Source organism: Mesoplodon mirus, assembly GCF_964341445.2.
Source record: "Mesoplodon mirus genome assembly, chromosome: 3".
Taxonomy (NCBI): domain Eukaryota; kingdom Metazoa; phylum Chordata; class Mammalia; order Artiodactyla; family Ziphiidae; genus Mesoplodon; species Mesoplodon mirus.
The window spans coordinates 113,115,060-113,134,467 of NC_138978.1; the positions used below are offsets into that span (position 1 = coordinate 113,115,060).

Here is a 19,408-nt window from a genome sequence, read left to right on the forward strand (position 1 = left end):
AGAAAGAAGAAATGAGAAATTAGAATTGACAGAGATTAGAAAAAACTGAAGGAAAAGAAAATTCTCTGAAAAAGAGGCTAAATGACAAGGTACATAAGGGATGATATTTATCTAAAATTATAAGGGATACTGAATTAAAAAATGAAAGCATCAAACAGAATAGAAATGAATAAAAGATAATGAGAAAGGTTCAAAGAGAAAGTCATAGAGACCTGGGAGAAACAGAACTGGAATGGTCAACTCCTATTAGAGATAAAAGATTTTTTTTAAAAAGAAAAAATTTCCTGTGAAGCTCCAGACCACCCTTTGCCCTCAATGTAAAGAAAATAAATTTATATTCTACATCTCAACAGAACTTAAAAACCAAGACCATATTTTTTTAAAAATCAATAAATTCATTGTAGACAAGTCCTTTGTATTCAGTCAAGCTGTCCATGTATCAAAGCAATAGAAAACAAGTATTAAATATACTTAGGGAGTCCTCATTCCATCATCGGAATCTTTAAGGATAAACTCCACTCATCAAGAGTTGACTGAGGAAACTTTGAGTTTTGTACAGCTGGTCATCATTGAATATATGTAATTGTAGATTTAAGCCAGTGTGTCATGGGCCCTGCTCTGCGGACAGCCTGGGCATACCCTTGGGCCTCTGCAGGGAGGCTGCTGGCACTCCCAGGGTGGGGCAGCCATCCTGTGCCACTAGGGGGTCTAAAGGGCCCGGTGGGCCCCTCCTCCAGCTCCTACCGCCAGTTCCCTCATTAGGAATGAAGGGGCTTCGCTGGTGGCGCAGTGGTTGAGAGTCCGCCTGCCGATGCAGGGGATACAGGTTTGTGCCCTGTTCCAGGAAGATCCCACATGCCGCGGAGCGGCTGGGCCCGTGAGCCATGGCCGCTGAGCCTGCGCGTCCGGAGCCGCAACGGGAGAGGTCACAACAGTGAGAGGCCTGCGTACCGAAGGAAAAAAAAAAAAAAAAAAAAACTCACCCAGTTTTTATTTTATAATAGCATGATTTAGAACTTCTCAGTAGACCTACACTATTTCACACCATTCTTTTTCTTCTCTCCATCTAGTCCAGCACAGACTTCTTTCCCACTGGCCCTAAGGATTTTTTGGTCTTTCTCTGACACTCTCATATAAATAACTTGTCTTCTCAATTAGATTTGTCTGAAGCAATGATTATATTGGATTCTTGTGTACTTCCCTGGGTCTTCATAAATCTGGCCCAAAGTTTATTCACTACAATGCTCTCCTACATTCCTTGGCCTCAGATTCCAACTGAGTTCATTTTTCAGGATTTTTACTGAACATGTAGAAGGAGTAATTTGAAAAAAGGGGAGAGGTCTGAATGCCTATACACTTCATGCTCTTATGCATATTGAAAACCTGGCCTCTGCATCTCCTTTTGGCCAACGTCCCTTTAGGGTGCCATCTACTGTCCTCTACCTACTGCCAGCTCCAGTGAGTCCCTGGAAGCCCCATGCACAGTAGCACAGAATGGCCCACCTGGGGCTGAGGGGAAACCTGACTCCAGGCCAGTCCAGCACTCCCACGTATGACCCAGGTTCTTAGTTTTTGTAATCAGGGCTCTTTTTCCTGTTTCATTTCTTCTTATTCATGTGCAGAAGTTGAGGGTTAAGGGTTTTCCTAGATAAGGTTCTCCAAAAGCCAACCACATGCAAGTGATTCATTAACACATGATCCTGGTAGAAATAGGCAGTGGAGTTTGGGAGTGGAGAAGGGAGAATAAGGCAAAGAAACCAAGAAAGCATGTGATATCTGGCAAAGTACCATGTTTTCTGTGACCTAAATGATGCTCTTCTGATGAGGAGGACCATGGATCTGGGCTTCCCTGTGGCTAAAAGGAAAGGGCAGAGGGAATATCAGGACAGCAGCTATAGGAACTCAACAGAGTTCAGAGTGCAAACAAGAGATGGAGATGGAAGGGTCTGGCAGGGTGGCAGCCCCCATGGAAAAGAGAGGAAAGAGCAGACGAGGTAGCATCAGCTGTTGAGTGAACAAACGAGGAAGAGAAAAAATAGTGGGAGACTGAGCTATAATCTTAGGTAAAGAGTATAAGGAAGAAGTACACGTAAGAGCCTCAGATGTGACTACCTCTGTACCCTAAGCCTGAAGGCCAGGAAATCGGCATGCTAGTCTCCACTTGCTGAACAGCAGTTTTCTTGTGATAATCTTCTGTTTCAGGACACTTAAGGCATTAATCTTGCTACAGACCAGACACTCATGCCTGCTGGCAGCTAAGACCTCACCCTCCAGCTTGGGAGAGTTCTTCATTCCAATGGAAGTATCCAAACCCAGCTCTGAAGATAAAACCACAGCCAGCAGGATCCGTTGTTATTCATGATCTTACTATGACTTACTCCCCCACCCAAGAGGGACATCAAGTAAGGAAAGTATCCAGAAACAAGAAAGGCCATCTGAAAGTCTATGGTGAGTGGAAACCAATGGATACATTTTTATATTTGCTTTTTGTTGATCTTCCTAACACTACCCAGTATTGGTAAGACTACCACAGGGCAAACATGTCCCCAAATGCCAAAAAAAAAAAAAAAAAAAAAAAGAAAAGTCAAGAAAAATAAAACTGATTAAAAAGTTCCTAGGTAGAAAAGACAAAGGCAAGAAAATCGTGCCGGACATAGGTTGTACTGCTGGGAGGGAAGAGATTGTACAGATCAAGCAAAGTCAAAATTGAAGGAAAACCTCATGATAGAAAAGAACCGGGGAGGTCTAAAACTAGAAAAATTTTCAAATGTGCATCAATATATATTTCACATATATATGTATCCATACTATGTGTAATACGTATACATACTCAATCTAAATAAGGCATGGAAGATACGATATAATGCAACAACACAAGTGTGTGTGTGTGTGTGTGTGTGTGTGTGTGTGTAATGGAACAAATGCATGAGGGTGTTGAGATACTGAATGGACCATTCTAATATCCTTCTGATGAGCTGAATTTGGAAAAGAAAAACAAGAAGAATGAGAGAGAAGCTCTGGTGGGTGACAGGAGCTATTAGATATGGGGGGCAGGAATCACTGGGTGGAGGAGTGTGAAAATAAAGGGCATTAAAATTATCCTTTGCGGGCTTCCCTGGTGGCGCAGTGGTTGGGAGTCCGCCTGCCGATCCAGGGGACGCGGGTTTGTGCCCCAGTGCGGGAAGAGCCCACATGCCGCGGAGCAGCTGGGCCCGTGAGCCATGGCCGCTGAGCCTGCACATCTGGCGGCTGTGCTCCGCAACGGGAGAGGCCACAGCAGTGAGAGGCCCGCGTAACAAAAAACAAACAAACAAAAAAATTATCCTTTGCTGCAAAATCTGCTGTGAAGCCTGGATTCATCTCAGGCCTCCGTGGAAAGTGAATGGGAGACAGAGTGACTGAGCCAGTGGGGTTAAGTCTTGGCTGGTAATGTGGGAAGCCAAGGACAAGAAGAGGAGACACTAGAGGGAAGAGAAGACAACTAAATACCACAAGACCTAATGGCTCTTGTCAGGGCTATGCATCCCCTACATTCCCTGAGCACTTTCTATGAGACTCTCCATGGTGCCACAGGGGTGTTCTGTCTTACCTCACCTCCACCTGAGGACGTGGGTCTCTCCTCATTTCTCAGATGAGGTCATCGCCTGAGGGATGAGCACCAGGCAGCCCCAGGCTCCAGTGCAGATGTGGAGAGAGGTGGAGGGTAAGAAGAACACGTCCCAGAAGAAATGGATGTGAGGGTTTGGAAGCTCTTTTAAGAAAATCTGAGCAGAGGTGGATCCCAAGGAGAAGAAAACTGAGGACATGGCCATGGAGATGAGTGAAGATGATGAATTAAATGGAGTGGCATAAAATAGACAGACCAGTACACCTCATGGGTGAGGGTGGCCCTTTATTTTAAAAAGATGGGAAAAAAGGAAAATAACCTCGATATGAAAACTAAACTGGAGGCTGAGTTGTGTGGCCAGGGTTTACATTGCTACAGAATGTTACTAACACACTGTTACTGAGAGCACCTAGCAGGGGAAAATTGACTTGAGGGTGGATGTTGAAAGGAGAGGAAAATACTGGCCAACCTGCCTTTCTGAGGAAGCAAGGGAAGACGGGTCCCAGAGAAAGTGGGGATCAAAAAAGTGCTCTACCTCAGAGGGAACAACACATGTGCAATCATTGTGTAAGTGTTAAAGCACCAGGAAGACACAATGGTTAGATGTTATCTATTCATAGTTGTTATCAAACCATTTTTACTGATCAGGCATTCTGGACATCATGTTGCTTAATATTCCCAACGACTATGGAATGGGGATATAATTTTCCAAGAGTTCAGAAGAGGGATGTGAGATGTGAATACCTAAGGAGATAAATAACTTGGCCCAGTTAAACAATCAGGAGTTTGCAAACCCAGGGCCTGAGGCAGAGCTGGTCCTAAATCCCAGGCTCTTGCTCACCTCACTCTGTTAGAGCATCACAGATTTCAACCAGACCTACAGCGGGCATGGGAAAGGCCCCATTGCCCCCTCCAACCTCAACCCTGAGACAACTAGAGCTTCCTAATTCCCTTTTATTTTTTACCTAGGAAGAATGGTCTTTGGTTTCCAGAATCGGGGTTGGCAGTAAAGCCCCAGATGGTGGAGGAAAGACCGAGTATGGCTTTTCTGCGCCCACATCGAAATGCTGGTCCAGCTGCAGTTGCAGATAATTGGTCATGTGGGTGCTTTTCTGCAGCTGTGCTTGTGAAGTTTGTACCCCTGGGCCTTGGAAACTCAAAGGCCTTTGGTGACAGTCCTCCCAGGTGTCACCTGAAAGGAAAAGAGGGTTCAGTAGGACCAATCCAAGTTTTCCTGTGCTAATCCCTCCCAGAACACCTGTTTCTGATGTCCCTGCCTATGAGTGAAACGACCCAATAACCCAGACAATAAAGGCAGACATCACGTACATGAAGGAGATGTCGTTTTTATGGCTGTGCCTGGGGATGCTGAGATGGCAGGTGCTAGGCTGCAACATCCTTGAAATGAAAAATCACCCACTTGAATCTAGAGGGCTTTGGATGGCATATGAGGTCACGCCTATTATTCAGCTATTAGCCTTAGTCCTGTAGCCTAGAGAGAAGGCTCTCATCTCAACAGGCCTCATGGCATGGGGGAGAAAGAGTTGTTGATATCTACCCACAAGAATAAAAGAAAAGGGGATGAAGTATGGCCTAAAGCCTTCAGGTACCAATAGAAAAAGGAATTGAGAATCTACAGTATATGGACCAAGTTAATAGACTGTTTCACAGTTCTGGAACCTTTCGAACTTCCCTACGTTTAACTTTGTCTACCTTTCCACTCACCCATACATGTGTATATTCTATTGCCACATGGGGCAGAGTGGGGACGGATGGTATTAGCAGATAGAAGTAGTGTAGTAGAGGCCTGAATCCCTCATTGGAAGCTTAGGTACAGAAGTGCTACAGAATCAGAATTTGTGTTTCTTTAGATTGATGATACAGTGCACACTCCTTATATTACACACCCCTCCAGTGGGGTCTGGAAAGTGCTCCTAATCAAATATTTTGATATTTCTCCTGTGAAATGAACACATTCTCAGAACGTGGGCTAACCAAAGGTATCAAGTACCCTCATCCAGTCCAGGTCAGGCTCAGGTGGGGTCATGGCCCACAGGACCTGCTCCACATTGCCCTGGGCACCCCCCCTCCTCCCCCCATACATCCTCATCCTCAGCGAGGTTTGCTTAACTGTTTCTTTAAAGTCTCTCATACATCTGTTACCACTTAGTCTTCCAGAGAGCATCCATGACTGACTCTCATCAATGATTCATCCAATCTCCTTCCAACTGCTTTCTCTGATTCTGTCCTCTCCACACTACCAAGGGTCACCTGTCTTATTACCCCCAAATCCTGTTTCATCACATGCTCCTCGGCTTGTGGAAATTCATCCTCCCTCCTCTACTACACAGACTCTAAACTCCTCACCTGCCTTTGTAGTCCTCCTGCCTTCTGGCCCCTCTTTCTTCTGCAACATCACTTCCCACAACTCCCTTCTACAAATCCTCCTGGACTCGGCTGGCCCCTCCCTGACCCCAGCCCTGCACCAGGAGCCTCTCTGAGCTTCCAGGGCTTTTTCCACAAGCAGATCTCTCAGTCCAGCGTGCCCTTCCTATTTCTTCCAGGCAGAGTTCATTAATCATTAATCATCAATTTTAGGACACTTAATCAGATTTTATGATAATTCACATTGGGCTGAAGGGTAAAACCTCTTAAATTAACAAATCTGGTGGGTGAAAGAATTGTCACAACCTGGTATCCCCATTCTCCAATGTGATTTTGAATCAATGTCTAGGATTGTTTTTAATTATCACTGTGTAATTTCATCACGTAATTTTATTTGTCTACCTATGCTTTGAATATTCTTTGCATTTGCATGGGAAAAGGACAAAACATTTTATCAAACATCGACAGTACTGAGCAATATTATTATTGTGTGGGGAAGGCTCCAATACAAGGTCAAGTTGTAATTTAAAAATCAAGTGTTTGTATGGTTTCTACAGGGTTTCTCCTTGTACAGAGAGGATGGGGCAGACCCGACAACCTGTGCCCATGCTGCTGCATCACAGCTAGCCACACTGTCCTCAGGTTATCATCAGAACCCAGACACAGGTGGATCTGTGTATTATTTACATATTCCGTTCATTCCTCTCAGCCCATCTGTCTGGGGGAATTTGGCCTTTCCTGGCCCTTTCTGAATGATGGCCTGGCAGGGCTGTGCCATATCACACACATCTCACTTCTGAGACGTGTCTCTGAGAATTTCTTCTCCTCCTCATGGAAACTCAGTCCCGGCTGTTGGTGTTTCTGAGATAGAACTCTGCAGCTTTTTAAGGGCACCAGCACAGCCAAATTCAAGGCCTCCCTGGACCCTGAGTGAGAGCAGATAATTCTGGGGGCAGGAGGTTCTGGGAGACAGGAACCTCTCACCCCTGGCTGATTGTCCACGGAGAGCTTCGTGGAGCTGTGGTTTCACCTGGAGGGGCTGGATGAGGGGCTGGATGAGCAGCCGGCTCTGCTCACGGGACAAAGTGCACTGATGGATTAGGAGCTGGCAGATCTGAGCGAGGGACCACAGGAGTTCTCTGCGCCAGTCTGGCAACTTTGTGTTTAAGATTCAGATAGTTTCAAATCATTTGGTTCAGGGCAAAAAGGAAAAGGTGAGCAACATCCTCTCTTAGTTGCTGACGGATCCGACTGCTGAGAGGAGTGGACAGAGCCTGAGCCAGGGAGTCAGGCCAAGGAGAGGCCAGTGTCCCACACCCCAGTGGCCGGGAGTCTTGGGCAAGTGCAGGGACCTTGCTGAGCCTCAGTGCCCTCAGCTCTACCATGAGATAACACACCTACCTGAGAGTGTCCCACGAGGACTGAATGGGTTATGGCTCACATGGAGCTTGCTTAGTAAGGTGCGCGGTATACAACAGATGCACAATAACCATGTGTTCCATTTCTGGTTTGTGAACTACTGTAATCCTGAGAAAGACTTTGCTTCTCTGTACCTCAGGGAGGAACGGGAAACAGGAAAGAAGATGGTCCCAATGTGAAAAGGCACACACTGAACAAGAACCATTTTTCATGGCCAATTTAATTATAAAAGAAGACAGATATAGTCCAATCCAAATGCTTCTCATAGAAGAAAAGTCAAAAAAATAGCCCAAGAAGTAACGCAAACCAGGTTTTAATCTACACACCCCATGAACTGCTGCCCAAGGGGATCTTGCTCATAAATTAGGCCAATAACCCCATCAGGTGTACAGGTTGTGGAGTTTCCATGAGATTATGCCACTGAGACTACACACATGACTGAAACTATAACCCACACATGGAAGGCTCATTGTTGCCATACAAAGGAGGAGAACCATGGCTATTTCTGAAGGTTGGGACACCAGAGCCAGATCTTTGGCTTCATGGAAATCACAGGGTATGGACAGGATTTTATATTTAGGATCTGGTATGCAAATGCTTCATAGGGAGGTAGGCAGCCCAGGGAAAAAGCCTGGAGCTGGCAAACAATATAACAGACACTGCAAATATGGAGCAGACTGCAAACGTGTGGAAAGCCAGAGACTTTGTAAGAAACGTCAATAAATAAAATTAGAAACATAATTTCACGAGTATGAGGATCCTTATCTTGAAAAAAGAGAGGTCTGTTACACAAATTCCTGCAGGTGAGACCATGGCAGCCGAGATCCTGCCCTTACCCCTCCACTTCCCCTCTCTAGCCTGACTTGATACCGAATGCCTGCACTGGTGAGGGGGGTCCAGGTGACAGAAGTCAGCCTGGGACAAGAAGAATGAAAAGGCACATGATGGATGCCTTTTAAAAATTAAATCCAAGAACGTAATTCAAATCAACATGAGTCTGAGGACCTGTTTACAGGGATGCCGCTCATAGCCTGTACTGGTTGTTGTATACAAAGAATACAGATGCTACCTCGTGGCCTACTAGGATCTTAATGCTCTTTATAATGGGAGTACTCACCATTTACATTTGGAGCCGAGGAGAGCTCCCGTTTATCTGACCGGAATGAGGCACTTGTGTAAGGCGTACAGGAGTCTGACAGACGATGGCCAATAGAACCAGCCAAATCACAGTCATCCAGTGAGTCCTGCTGGACTTCATTCTCTTCTACCACCAGCAGCTTCAGACTGAGCTGTGTGGGGTCGGGAGAACTGATGATTAAACAGCAAATATTCGTGAACACGGAGTCCGGGCGGGTTTTGATGGGAGGGTTAAGGGACTGGTCATGTTATGGGTTTGGTGTGCGTTGTGTTGGAGAGTTTCAACCGAGGAGGTCAGTAGACGAATCTGGACCAGTCATCTCGGTCCTTGTAATATTAAGCCAAGAACGGCAGACTAACACTTCGGGTATAAGCTCAAAGCAAAGTTTACTTAAAGCATAGACACACTCTCGGAGAGAGAGCGGACCGGCTTCTGCGAAGTGAAACCAGCCCAGCGACACGGGCGCGGGGTGTTTATAAGCGCTTTGAACCCAAGGGTAGGAGTTGGGTTAATATCCAGTGACAAGGTCTTGTCACGTGAGTGACGGGTTATACTGCGCATGCTTTTCCCCATAATTCCATGTTTTTACCAAATTCGCTAAGAAAAGCCCATGGCGGGGGTGGGGGGGGAATTGAAACCACATGTAAATTCTATTATAATGATGACATAACGAGGTTGGGGTTATCTCCGGTTATCGCTTGGCTCAAACTGCGCCTGCGTGCCTCGGGGAATTCCCCTTCGGCCAGGTGCTTCCTGCTGCTTCAGGACGTGCTGACCGCAGCCTATCCCTCAGCCCCTCTTTGTTTGGCTCACATATCCTGAGTCTCCACTTCCGCCTTCCCCTGCTGCTCATCTGTAGCTAGCTGCCTGACAGTCACAGAAAAGAAATGGGAAGTCCCCATAAAGGGAGGTATAACAGTCCTCTCCTACCTGGGGCCGGCGGGTGCTTGCAAAGGGAAAGAGAGAGAGAGGGAGGGGGAGAAAGTGAGCATGAGGTGCTCTGAGCACTGATCAGAAACGAGCCCAGGAGGAAGGAGACTGAACTATCCCAGTACACAGCAGTCACATCACACATGCCCTCAGAAACCATAAAGGCGGCTTCAACTATAGCATAAGTTTTTGGTGAAATTTACATGTAGCAGCCAAGTGAACAGGCTCTGGCAGCATAATGGGCTCCTAGAAGTCCTGTGTCTGCAAGGCCAATTTCTCTAATACTGAGATGTGACACGAATTTTTTTCTCGTTCCTTTCCTTGCCATCAAATACCTGCCAGTGTGGTAAGGCCAAACAGGCAGAGGCAGATATGCATCTCATGCTGCTTTTAATAAAACGGAGAGAACGGGAGACTGCAAGAAATCGGGTGGCTGATTAGTACCCCTGCATCAACTGACTGTAGGTTACTATAATTGAGAGGGGTTCATAAAGGGGCCTATACAAGTACCACAATGAAAACAGACAACATTATTAAAAGGGACACTTTGTGGTTGTCAGAATGGAAGAAATACGCATAGTCAGCACTTTCAGATTTCCCTGCATCTGAGATGACCAGACGTCACCGCTGAATTAAGACCCATGTTTCTTCATAGTTACCTAGAACAGATAAGGTCTTGGTCTTCCTCTTCCTCAAGAACAGTACGATTTCCTATGGATAAATTCAGACAGGGCTGGAAACATTAAGCAGATCATCCTGTATATGATAATAATCCAGTATCCAATACTACCATGGGGACAAAAACATCACCAGTGGGACAATAGGATTTTTTTTTTTTTTTTTTTTTCTTTTTGCAGTATGCGGGCCTCTCACTGTTGTGGCCTCTCCCGCTGCGGAGCACAGGCTCCGGACGCGCAGGCCCAGCGGCCATGGCTCACGGGCCCAGCCGCTCCGCGGCATACGGGATCCTCCCAGACCGGGGCACGAACCCGCATCCCCTGCATCGGCAGGCGGACTCTCAACCACTGCGCCACCAGGGAGGCCCAACAATAGGATATTTTAAGAAGAATATTCCAGGAGGCCTCAGGTTGTGTCTTGTGTACCTGCCTTGGTTTGCTTTCCTGAGCCATCAGCCAAGATCTCCCTGACCTGGTAGATCCTCACCACAGTATCCTCTTCCAAGTCAGAGTAAAAAGTTAAACACATCTTTCCCCCACAGATTCTGGGGAATAGCTCACCTGCATTCTAACAGAATACTGTAATATTCAGGCTTTTCTCATCATACACTGGCTGGTTTAGCAGAATGATGGACGGAATCTACAAAACCTTGAATCAAAATGAATGTTTGTTGCTACACTGAATCTTTGGCCATTCATGGGGTAGGGAAATGCCAGGGCTCTGCCTTGGTTCATGGAAACATACAAACAAGGTGATGGTAGAGGTCTTCGTGTCCTGGTGTTCAGATGACTGCTTCACTAAGGCAGCCAACTTAGAGGAGACAGACACTGGGGATGACAGCAGTGACACAAGGGAAACAACAAATCCAAAGATGGAATCAAGGCTGTCAACGTCTCTGGAAAGGCACAGAAATTCAAGGGACATTTTTTGGGTATGAAAATGGGAGGCTTGTATGTAAGAAGAGACATTTCATGGGAATCAGGAAAAAAGACAGTCATCCTTGTGCACTTGCACACCTGCAAGTGAGTGAGTTTGTCACACCTGCCTTGGATCCATTATCTAACTTGGGGCCTGACCCATAGGCTTGGCCTGGATGAAGAAGAGAGTACAGCTCTCTGACCCACCTGATGTCTGTGCTTAAAACTCTATCATAGAGCCTGATTCAAATCACTATGTCTACAGAGCTTGTACACAGGGATGACAAATCTCAGCACTGCCTGAGGCGTGGGATACAAAGAATATAGAGTCTACCTGGGAGTCCAGTTGGAGTTTTATCACATTGATAAAGAATACTCAATGGTTACATCCCGAGCATAAGAGATATCCATTTCCTCAAATGAGAAGAAGGCAGCACTTGTATAAGGCCAGAAGGAGTCTGACAGACCAGGAAGAATTGAGTAAATCAAATAGTATTCATCCAATGAGTCCCATGGGACACCATTCTCTACCATCTGTGGCAGCTCCCTGCTGAGCCTGGTGGGGAGGCAGGACTGAAGATTAACCCAAGAGGGATCAGCAATCATAGAGTCCTATCTGGTTCTGATGGCATGTTTAAGGGAGTGGTGAAGCAAGCCAAGGGCCTGATCCTTTAAAGAGGGAAAAACTCCCTTTTGTGTGGGGGACAGAGTGTGTTTTTTCACAGGGGCAGGAGATAGAAAGGACACTAGGTGCCCAGTGCTCTGGCCAAATAACAAGCTGATGAAGAAAGAGACTGAATTATCTCTGGATGGTACAGTCATGACTCACAACATATAGAGTCACATACCAGTGGCTTTCACCCTTTCATTTACATTGCATTGAGTGTCACATGGAACGGGCAAGTGCATACAGTTTTGGGGCATTCTGGTGTCTCAGAAATCTCATGCCATCGAGGCCTCTCTAAATACTGTGACATGGTATCATAATATTATGGTCTATTTACATTTCTTGCTATGACATACATGCCAACATGCTAACGCCAAACAGGCAGAAAACAGATATGCATCTCACTCTATAAACCACACTGGAGATAACAAGTGAGTGCAAAAAAATCACTCTGACTTAGTTTACCTGGGTCAACTGGCTTGGGTTATAAACTTGAGAAGTTAATAAGAAATGGGAAACAATATAAGTACCACAATGAAAGCAGAAAACATTACAAAAAATGATAATTCGTGGTTGGGAAAATTGATGATACAATATATTCAGCACTTTCTGCTTTTCCCTGGACCAGAGACCTGCAGATGTCATCATTGTATTAATGGCCCACAAATATTCAAAATTACCTTGTGGCAATAGCCACTGGTCCTTGCAGGTCATTGTGATCAGTTTGGTTTTCTACAAATAAATTAACAGGACAGTTACATCAGGCAAAACCCCTTCACAAATGCCCAATCCTGTGCCAATCTTCACAGTGTGATAACAGGCTATTGCGAGAGAAATAGCCCAGGAGGCCCCAAACAGAGCCTCATAAGAAGGCACTGGGTTTCCTTCTTGAGCCACTGGACAAATTTCCTTGATATGACAGGTCATCCTCAGAGTATCCTATGTCCCGAGTCTGTGCAAACGGCTAAACAAATCCTTTTCCCCACAGATCCCGGGGAAATACCCAGCTACCATCCTAGAGCGCTGCTGTAATAGTCAGGCTTTTCTATCTGAAATGCTGTTTGTTAATGGGTTAGATGAATTATACATTGAGATTAGATGGGAGTGGAATCTACACACCATCAAGTCAAAAGAATCTTCAGGGACTTCTCTGGTGGCACAGTGGTTAAGAATCCGCCTGCCAATGCAGGGGACATGGGTTCGAGCCCTGGTTCGGGAGGATCCCACATGCCACCTAGCAACTAAGCCCGTGCACCACAACTACTCAGCCTGTGCTCTAGAGCCCACAAGCCACAACTACTGAGTCCTCGTGCCACAACTACTGCAGCCTCTGCACCTAGAGCCCGTGCCCTTCAACAAGAGAAGCCACCACAGTGGGAAGCCCATGCACGGCAACGAAGAGTAGCCCCCGCTCACCGCGACTAGAGAAAGCCTGCGTGCAGCAACAAGGACCCAATGCAGCCAAAAATAAAATAAATTTATAAAAGCAAAAAAAAAAAAAAAAACAAAAGAATCTTCACTACTACAAAGAAACAATGGCTGGGAAGTTCCGGGACCCTGCCTTGCTTCAGAGAAACGTACCAAGGATGACAATGGGGTTTATGTTCTGGTTTCAGAAGACTCTGGACAAGATAACACAAATGAAAGGAGATAGACTGTGGGTTGACAGAAGTGAATCAATGTAGTGACATCTCCAAAGATAGAAACAAGACTGCCATCAGACTCGGACACATAAGGGGACTCAGGGACATTGCTCAGGAATGAAAATTAGAGCATTTCATTTGCGATAAGACAATCATTCAAAATTAGGAGGCCTGAAAGTTACTTCCTGTGCCACAATGTAGAGGTACATGTGAGTCTGGCAGGACCATCTTGGGTCCAGTGATTTGCCACAGGGACAAACAAGACTAGGAACTGAGAAAAGTTCACTAACTTGTAGAATGTCTTATTTTAAATGCAGTTGTAGAGTCTGGTTCAAACCAGCCTTCAATATGTAAGCATACAGTCTATCTAAGTGGATTAATTCTCTCAGAGTAGACTAACAAAGATAACGCAGATTACCTGGGAGACCAGTTGAAATCTCATCCTCTTTAGCATGGGAGCAACCACAGGCTCCATCCAGAGCAGACCCCACTTTCTCTTCATCAAATGCAAATTTTTCATCACTGTAAGGCTGGTAGCAGTTAGAACCTTCCTGGGGAGTTGAAGGAGCCAAAACACATTCATCTTGGGATTCCTGGAGCACTTCCTTCTTTTCAACATCCTGTAGGTTCACGCTGTGTCAGGTGGCAAAGGGATGACAGAAGATTAAACTAAGAGGAGCAGACGCCATGCTGTCCTAGCTGGTGTTGATGGGAGGCATAGGGAGTGGACACAGAAGGCAAAGGGGAAGTCCTCTTAAAGAAGGAAATAATTATCCTCTTGTATGTGGAGTGTGGCTTCCATGGTTGGGAGAGGGAGAGACCAGCAGATGCTCTGGCCACACAACCAGCTATTGAAGGAGGAGACTGAACTCTCCCTGCATGCTATAGTCATGACCCCCAGCACACAAGGAGGACCAAGATAGTGGTTCCAACTTGTGTGCATACATTGTGTTGATCTGTATATGCAGTGCCCAAGTGAATACAGCTTTTGAGGAATTATAGACTCTAGATATTCTGCCTTCAGGAACTATTTTCTCAGTATTTTGTTATAATATGAATTTCTTCTAGTTTCTTTACTTGCAATCAAATATTTACCAACATGCTGATGCCAAACAGGCACAAGGCGATATGAATCTCACTCTGCTGTTAACCACACAGGAGAGAACACTTGATTACAGGAACTCCCAAGTTTGGCCATTTCACCTGGGTCAACTCACTGTACGTTACTATACTTGAAGGATTAATAAATTGAAACCCACACAACTACTGCAATGAAAATAGACAACATTGTTGAAAGGGATATTTGGCTGTTGACTGAATGGATGAAAGAGTTCTATTTAGTAATTCTGTTTTCCCCTGGATTTGAGGTCTCCTGTTGTCACCATTGACACTCACAGCCCACAAATCTTCAGAATTACCTGGGGGACATTGGCTCTTGTCCATCCACTTGCTTATGATCATTTTGATTGTCTAGTAAGAAATTCAGAGGCAGTGGGTCACAATAAGCAAATCACGCCTCACACATACCTACTCAGTGAACACACCACAAGGACATTAATATTCTCAGTGCAAGAACATAATACATTAGCAGAGACATTCCAGGACACTTAAGTTAAGTCTTAGAATTAGACTGGATGCCAGACCCATCAGGGAAATTCTCTTATTGATCTGGTAGAGCGCTCTCCCAATATCCTTTGTTCTGAGCCTGTATAAAGTTAATAATATATTTTCCCCAGTGATCCTAGAAAATGAGCTGAGTTATTTTCTCGAATTGTTTCTACAATATTGGTTAGTCCCATCAGATTATGTGGCTGCTGATGGTTTAGAGGAATTTATACTTGAGACTAGAGTGATGGATGAATTGTATAAACCCTCAAACCAAAAATAATCTTTGGTGCAACACAGAAACCATGCCCATTCAAGGCTGAAGGGACTGCCAGAGCCCAGCCTTGCTTCATGGAAACATCCAAACAAGGCAGTGGTACAGCCGTGTCTGTCCTGGTTTTCGGATGACTGCTTAGCTAACAGAAGCCAACATAGCGAAGATGGAGACTGGGACTGAGAGCAGGGAAACCAGGGAAACAACCTTTCCTAATGTATGTGCAAGTCTGCCATTGTGTTTAGATAGGGATAGAAAGGCCAGGGACATTGTACAAAAAAACAAAAATTAGATCATTGCAGGTGACAAGACACATTTGATCCAAACTAGGTCTGACAAACACCTCCTGTGGATTTCCACCCAAGGTGGATGAGAGTTTGTCACATCTGATTTGGGTCCAAATGCCTGACACTGGTGCCAGGGTGACAAAGGCATGACTGGGGCCTAGAAAGGGATAAAGGCTCCCTGAGCCACCTGATGTCTGTGTTTCATAATAGATCCCTTTCCCTGATTTAAGCAAGATGTGTCTATAGGGACTATCTTCAGAGATGAACTTCCTCAGTCTACACAGGTGTGGGGAACAAATATGGAGGCTACTTGGGAGATCAGTTGGAATTTCATCCTCTTTAGCATGGGAGCAACCACAGGCTCCACCTGGAGCAGGGCCCACTTGTGATTCATCAAATGCAAATTTGCCATCACTGTAAGGCTGGTTGCAGTCAGAACTTCCTTGGAGAATTGAAGGAGTCAAAACATTCATCCTGGGATTCCTGAGGCACTTCCTTCTTTTCAACCTCCTGCAGCTCCACGCTGTGCCAGGTGGGAGAGGGATGACAGAAAATTAAACGAAGAGGATCCGACCCCAAGCTGCCCTGGCTGGATTTTTTTTTGTTTTTTGTTTTTGTTTGTTTGTTTGTTTTGCGGTATGTGGGCCTTTCACTGTTGCGGCCTCTCCCGCTGCGGAGCACAGGCTCTGGACGCGCAGGCCCAACGGCCATGGCTCACGGGCCCAGCTGCTCCACGGCATGTGGGATCTTCCCGGACCAGGGCACGAACCCACACCCCCCGCATCGGCAGGCGGACTCCCAACCACTGTGACACCAGGGAAGCCCCCTGGCTGGTTTTGATGGGAGGCATCAGGAGTGTCAGAGAAACCAAAAGGGCAATCCCATTAAAGAGGGAAGGAGCTATCCTCCCACACATGAAGTGGAGTGTGGCTGCCATGGGGCAGGAGAGGGAGACCAGCAGGTGCTCTGTGCACTGGCCACACAACGTCTGATGAGGAGTGAGACTCAACCATCCCAGTATGGTACCTTCAGGAACATGAAACACAAGTGAACTTCCATACCAGATGCTACCCCCGTGGTCCTAAGTCATGTTCAATTTAAGATAAAGTAGTCAAGTGAATATGGCTATTAAGGCATTATAGACTCCAAGAGATATTATGCCTTCTTTTTAGGAATAGAAAGGCCTCCGAGGCCTCTTTCTCTTACTATTGTCACATGACAACCAATTTTTTTTCTAGATAGTTGTCCTGATGCTTAATTTTTCTGGTTACTTCTCTACTAATTCCTTTGCTAGGTACCTTTCTCCCAAGGACCTAAAACAACTGTGTAGGAGTAGATATTTATCTCACCTTGGAGTTCCTTTAGGAGCGAATAGATATTCTGTGTGTGTGCAGGAAATCCTAAGGGTGGTTCACCTTGGGTCGTACATACAAGTAGCACAGAGACAACAGACAACCAAGTTAACACGGCCATTTTTATGTGGGTTGAGTGAAGTAAATCAATACAATCTGCAGTTTTGCTTCTCCTTGCATCTGTGACTCTCTTGACCTCACTTACTGTTCTTTCTGTGACCCTGTCCATAATTTACCTACCCATTACCGGCTGCTGCTAGTTCACTGTTACCTGGGCATGAGTGTCTCTTCTGCTTGTTCATCCTCCTCATCTTCATGAATTTCTGCAGACAAATTCAGAAATATCCAGTCAGCTTCTTTCCACTTCACTCACTGCCAACACAGCAACTCACATGGTCATAAGAGTCATAAATACCTATGTATGAATTAGTACTGTATGGAAGTTCTAATGCATTGTCTTTAAACAATTGCCCTAGCATGGATATCTGATCCATCAGGCAGTCTGACTCTAAACCAGAGGATCACCATCATGACACCTTCTGCCTGAAATTGGACAAACATTTAAAGTGTCCTTCCTCCCTTATATCACTGCATATTTGTCCACCTTCCATCTTGACTTCTACAGCTGGATCATCCATCCTGCCACAAATTCTGCCAAAGACACAGGCTCTATAAATCTTCACAGCTCTCACAAGATCCCTTCCTTTCTCTAAGGAGAAGAACCATGTCCCACATCCCCCAACCTGGGAACATCCTGGGCTCTTCAAGGTGGCTTCTGTTGGTTATCAAGGGAAAGTCTCTCTATGGAAAGTGGTCCAGTCTAAACAACTCTCCCAACACCGAGTCTGACTACATCAAGTATCTTATCTGGCACCACACAGTGAAGGGCTTTCTTTTTTCTGCAGTGCATTCGTAAATATTTCCCCATTTCATCACTACAGCTACCATCAACAGATTATTTGATCCATTTTACAGAAGAGGAAACAGACACTGGGATAGGAAAAAATCAATCACTCACTCACCGTTACTAAAGACAGCCCTCAGGCTGGACCCTGGGAACTTTCATGCTTAGTCCAGGGCTCTTTTCACTCTAACAAGCTGCCTCCTGTCACATCGTCCTTTCTGTGCTTTAACACTGGGCGGATGCTGCCTCCTGCCCCAAAGGCCATGGTCCATCAGGGAGGAATCAGACAGTTAGAATACTATGCCCTCCACCCTGTGCATTTCTCCTCTGCTCTCCCACTCAGCCAGTCCTGCTCCTATCATAGCCCCAAACGGGACATGAAACAGGAAAGCTGATAAAAAACATTCCTAGTGCAGGTGTGGAGTCTCTTGTGAGCAGGGGACCTTGGAGCAGCTCAGTGTTATCAGGTACTGTGGCCCCCTTAGCTGGGCTGAGCTTGTGGGCAAGGTGCTCTGCCAGCCTGTGTCCCTCAGTCAGCCGCTCTTGGAAGTCCTGCCCCGGTGGTTGTCAAGGTCGTCGTGGGTGAGGAGGTCCTTGAGGTGCTGCTGGAATAGGACAGAGTCATCTTTCACTTCCCGTAATGTCCACTGTAACGGGGTCAGCTCTCGTGCCTGACTTCGAGTTAGGATATCACAGGTCCTAAGGTGGGACAGAAGGTACAATTTTAAAATGCAAAGATGACACGCTCCTAGGGATTTCTGTGAGAACATCCCCAAGCAGTGTGGACAGATACAGCTGGTGTGAATTGGAAAAAAACATGAGAATGACAGGGTCAAGAATGGATGACAAGGTGTAGTCAGTCAGGAGGGGGCTGTGATTTAAGGTAAATGAGGTATTGATTGCACAACATTGTGAGGGTACCAAATGCCACTGAGTTGTTCACTTGAATTTGGTGAATTTCATGATATGTGATTTTAAGTCAATAGTGTTTTTAAAAGCAGAGTAAATGAGGCTCCGAATAACAGTTGGAGTCCATAATTCACCAACTGGTGTTCTCCTGCTGGTTTATAAATATTGTGCCATGTGCCTGCCATGAACATCTCTGCCCTCCTTACCTCACCTCTCAGCTTGCGTGGGCTTCTCTGCCAGCTTCTCCGCTAGCCTCAGCACCTCAAACAGCAGCTTCTCCCCCAGCACAGATTCAATGATGTCCTTAAATGCTTCATACTCTGAGGAAAGAGAGACGCTGCCTCGGGGGAAAGCTGGACAGGCTGCTGTGGTCACTGCCTTCAAGGGAAGAGGCAGGGTCCATCCCAAGGACAGATGTAACTTCGGTACCAGGCTCTACGCAGGGATTTCCACGTCTGATTCCCCAGCCTGCCACCTGCATGGCATTCGGTTACTCCCTGTTTTAGAGGTGAGGAAACAGAAGCTCCAGGGCACAGAAAGTAACTAGACAAGATGAACTGGTGTTTGGCAAACTGACACTGAATCCTGGGCCACTTACCAATACTTTCAGCCTCTTAGGTGAAACGCTGAGCAGGAGCATTCCTGGTGATTCCTGTGTGGTTGGGAAGACCCCTAGGACTATAGGACTGATGG

At 45.9% G+C, this 19,408-nt stretch overlaps 1 protein-coding gene across 1 annotated transcript; it reads right to left on the minus strand.

Annotated features, from left to right (window-relative positions):
- Positions 1–1,402: 1,402 nt before the first annotated feature.
- LOC309799191 (NBPF family member NBPF4-like) lies at positions 1,403–19,355 on the minus strand (the record flags this gene model as incomplete). Its single annotated transcript, XM_082612177.1, is given in 15 exon segments — positions 1,403–2,318; positions 4,573–4,666; positions 4,672–4,799; positions 8,529–8,787; positions 10,902–11,052; positions 11,451–11,647; positions 12,501–12,562; positions 13,785–14,017; positions 14,803–14,858; positions 15,514–16,015; positions 16,017–16,264; positions 18,158–18,366; positions 18,369–18,505; positions 18,927–19,150; positions 19,314–19,355. Coding segments are annotated over 15 exon segments (2,739 nt in total). The 3' UTR covers positions 1,403–2,121.
- Between the last annotated feature and the right edge of the window lie 53 nt (positions 19,356–19,408).